At 58.3% G+C, this 3,843-nt stretch overlaps 1 protein-coding gene across 1 annotated transcript; it reads right to left on the bottom strand.

Annotated features, from left to right (window-relative positions):
• Positions 1-886: 886 nt before the first annotated feature.
• On the bottom strand, positions 887-2,937 carry BTG2 (BTG anti-proliferation factor 2). The gene is made up of 2 exons (XM_080824651.1): positions 2,680-2,937; positions 887-1,360 (listed from the first exon to the last, which is right to left on the bottom strand). The coding sequence occupies exons 1-2, from the start codon at positions 2,831-2,833 to the stop codon at positions 1,026-1,028; spliced, it is 489 nt and encodes a 162-aa protein (XP_080680777.1). The 5' UTR covers positions 2,834-2,937; the 3' UTR covers positions 887-1,025.
• Between the last annotated feature and the right edge of the window lie 906 nt (positions 2,938-3,843).

Below are 3,843 nucleotides of genomic sequence, written 5' to 3' on the forward strand. Positions count from 1 at the left end.
GAGGAGTGTTGTGCTTTGCAAAAGAAGGCAGTAATAAAGAACCTGGAGTTCCCCGTAGCTTTTGAGTCAACTCTCGAAGGGGTAATGGCGGCAGCATCAGGAGTTTCATGTGGTTCCAAAAAGAAGGGTTTGGCCAAAAACAAATATCCCCAAGTGGATACTCTTTGGGTCCCAAAATTCCATTGCAAACCATCCCCAAGTTATTCACCACACATACTCCCGCACAGAGCAGCACATAGCAAAGCCAAGGTTTTGTGCAGGGTACCCTTCCGTCCCAACCCCAATAACCTCTAACTCTTGCCTTACCCCCCACGACCCCCACAAGACAAAAAGCTTTTTGTTTCCTGCCTGGGAAGCAACATCTACAGGCCCCTGAGTGTAGAATCAGAAACAAGTCATGATTTCGAGAAAAGCTGCTTAGGATAGAAGCAACTGGGAGAGGACTTTTCACTTTCTGCCCTGCATCTCCCCAGAAAAATAGAAGAGAAGATTAGGCAACATAGCATAATTGAAGTCCAGGCTTGAATGCCCCTGAGGAGGAGAGGGGCCAGGGGTGCAGGCAGGTGTTCTGCTCTGGAGAGCGAGAGGTCTGAACTCAGCCTCTCTTCTCCCCGCCGCACGCCAGATCCTGGCCACTCTCATTCACAGTTGCTAACCTTGCTTGCTCCCTTCTCACATCTTCCTGGGGGGCCAGCCAAGCTTCTCCCACCTCACCCCTGCCAGGACCGCCCCCTCACGACTCGCCCCCTCCCGTAGGCAGGCACTGGGTCCCAGACTCAAGCGCACACAACAGTTCTCTCCGAAGGCACCTGGGGAGGCCACTTCCGAGCAGCTCCCTTTAAGGATTTTTCTTTAAAAAAAACTTTTGGTTTTTTTTTCTCCCCTTTTCTTAAAAAAATAATATATATTTATATATATATAAATAGCTCTTCATTTAAAATAGTTCCCCAGGTTGAGGTATGCGGTGGCCTGTTGTCACGGCAGAATGAGTACAGTAGCGTGCCTGACGGGGGCGGCGGGGGACCCTAACTGGAGACCGCCATCACGTAGTTCTTCGAGGGGCTGCTCCGGCCCAGCATCATTTGGTTCTTGCAGGTGAGGAGTCCGTAGGAGGCAGCCACCGGGGCCTCCTCATACAGGACACAGATGGAGCCATCCTCCCCGATGCGGTAGGACACCTCGTAGGGGTCCACCCACAGGGTCAGCTCGCTGGGCAGCAGCTGGTGCAGCTGGGGCTGGCTGAGTCCGATCCGGCTGGCCACCTTGCTGATGATGGGGTCCATCTTGTGGTTGATGCGGATGCAACGGTAGCCGGAGCCCTTGGACGGTTTTTCAGGAAACCAGTGGTGTTTGTAGTGCTCTGCGGGGAGGGAATAAGAGGGAGATGCCCTGGTTAGAGCAGCCACACTGTGAAGGCTACAGCAAGGGGGGATGGGGATGAAGAGACAGGAGTAGAGGAAGGAACCCAGAGATTGTAAGTGAGCAATGTGGTTTCTCAGGAGTTCCAGGACCTTCCTGAAATCCTCCGGCCACTGAAGCAGAGAACGTTACGGGATTCCCCCCCCCCCCACTCCTTCTAGGACAAGGATGTGAGGGCGTATGGGGAGGGAGTCCCACAGCTCCGGGGCCATCCCAAGTAGCTAGTGTATTGCTTTTGGCACACTCTCTGTTTAAGAAGGAGGGGTGAGCCTGGGGAGGACATGTCCAGGCAGGGCCTCTGGAGACCTATGAGCTGAAGCTTCAAGGCCAGCAAGGCGGCCCTCATTGCCAGACACACAGCAAGTTACCGTGTCTCCCACCCTGGGCCCCAGAGGCTCCCTCTGCCTCCTACAAAAGCCAGAGACCTTCTGCAGTGGTGAGAGGAGTCAAAACCCGGTTGTTTTTGATGAAATGTATGTTGCTCTTCGGAAGGTAGGATCTGTGTGGGCACGTTTGAAGATGGCTATCGCTGCTGGAGACTGGCGGCCAACCGGCTAGAAACAGCTGGGAGATAGTACTCTCCCCAGGCAGCGGCTGCTTATCTCTTGTCAACCTCCCCTGTCAGGCCGCCCCCGCCCCACCACACACGCCCTCAGAGCGCAGTTACTACCTACAAGGCTTTCTCAGTACCATAATGGGTGGCAGATGGCTAAAGGGAGCCAAAGCATACAAAGGGGGCCGGGATTCCAACTTCCAACGAGTCAACAACCTGCCTGGGGAACAGCGCAGCCCCGTGCCCCCGGAAGAACCACGATGAGGATCCACGTTGTTGAGAAGGCTCAATTGTGCCTTCTTCCCCCATAACTAGCCCGTGGCTGGCTGGGCTGGCTCGCCCCCAACGCCCCTGGAAAGTCTCAGTAAGGGGAATGAGCTCGCACTCAGGCCCGCAGGTGCCTCCTCTCCCGGGACAGAAGCCGGCGTCTGGGCTCGCAATCCAGGACAAGGGTCTGTGTGGAGGAACGCGCCCCACCAGAGCCATCATCCACTGAGACCCGAGCGCAGGGCCGCGCAGGAGAGACACAACCCAGGTGGACGCGGCGATGCGGGCCGCCCGGGGGGTTGGAGGGAAACCGAGTCCCGGTGCTGCTCGCGAGGGGAGGGCTGCCCTAAGAGGAGAGGAAAGACGGACCAGGCAGGAAGGCGGGGCCGAACCCCAGTGGCGGGGCTCGACGGACGCCAGGATCCTCGGCGGGGGCTCACCTGTTAGTGCCTCCTGGAGAGCCCCGCTGAAAACCTTTAGTCTCTGCTCGCTCACGCAGCCCCGGGTCCTCAGGAGGCTGGAGAGGAAGCCCACGGCGGCGGCGATCTCCGGGAGCATGTCTGTTCTCTTCCCGGTCCAGCGGGCCTGGCTCATGTCGTGCGCGGCTCGGACGGAGTAGCAGCGGCGGGGAGCAGTGAGAGGTCGCCGATGGGACGTGTCGCCTACCAGAGGTTCTCCGCTCGCTGGGCCGCTGCTCGGGCTCTGCCGGGACTTCACCCGGGACGCGCCTTTCATACTGTTCCGAGAGGCGGGGGAGCCCGCGGCGGCAGCCATTGGCTACCGCCGGCGGATGGGGGCTGGGCCGGGTGCCCGCCCCGCCCCGCCCCGCGCGCTGCGCACAGGGCCCGGCCTGGCCGCTAGTCCCCGGCCCCGCCTCCGCCCCCGCCCCCGCCCCCGCCGCCTCCTCGGCGCTGAGGTCATCGCCCGCTGACGTCAGTGCTGGGAACCCGAGCCGGGCTTGCTGGCGAAGGGTGGCGCGGGGAGAAAAAGGGGAGCCGGGGAGGGCACCGAAGGCTCTCGGCGGAGGAGAGCTGCGCCCAGTCCGCTCCGCGCTGGGAATGCCTGGACCTCTGCTCTCCGCCGGTCCTTCAAGACTTAGGTCACCGGCCACCTCCTCCAGGAAGCCTTCCTTTGCTGATATCACCTCTCCCAATCGGTCCCTTTTCTAGCTCTCACATTTTCCAATCCCCACTGTCAGAACCACTCACCCGGACGCTTTGTCACCATTTTACCGTTTTGCCGTGTTTGTTAAATAGGTTTCTCCAGGCTCTTCAGAAATGGGGACTAAGTTTTCAATATTTACTTCAACAATACTCCCACCTCCGCCAAATAAGTTCTGCCCTTCCTCCACACCAATGCCTTTTCTCTTGCCTGGTAGCATCCAAGGCTTCGCTATTTGATGGTAGGGGTGGGGGCAGTGTTGTTAGACTTTTCTGTCCCCTCAAGTTGTCTCCCTAGCTCTCGCTTACCTTTAAATGCCAGAATTTTTTAAATGAGTGGTCTGCTCTCAACCGCACACACTTTCCCATCTACTCCCTCTTCCTCCTCCTCCCCCCCTCCCTCTCCCACTCTTTCTCCGTGTGGATTGAAACTTTTGTAAACAC

The sequence above is a fragment of the Martes martes genome (genome assembly GCF_963455335.1).
Source record: "Martes martes genome assembly, chromosome: 15".
NCBI lineage: Eukaryota > Metazoa > Chordata > Mammalia > Carnivora > Mustelidae > Martes > Martes martes.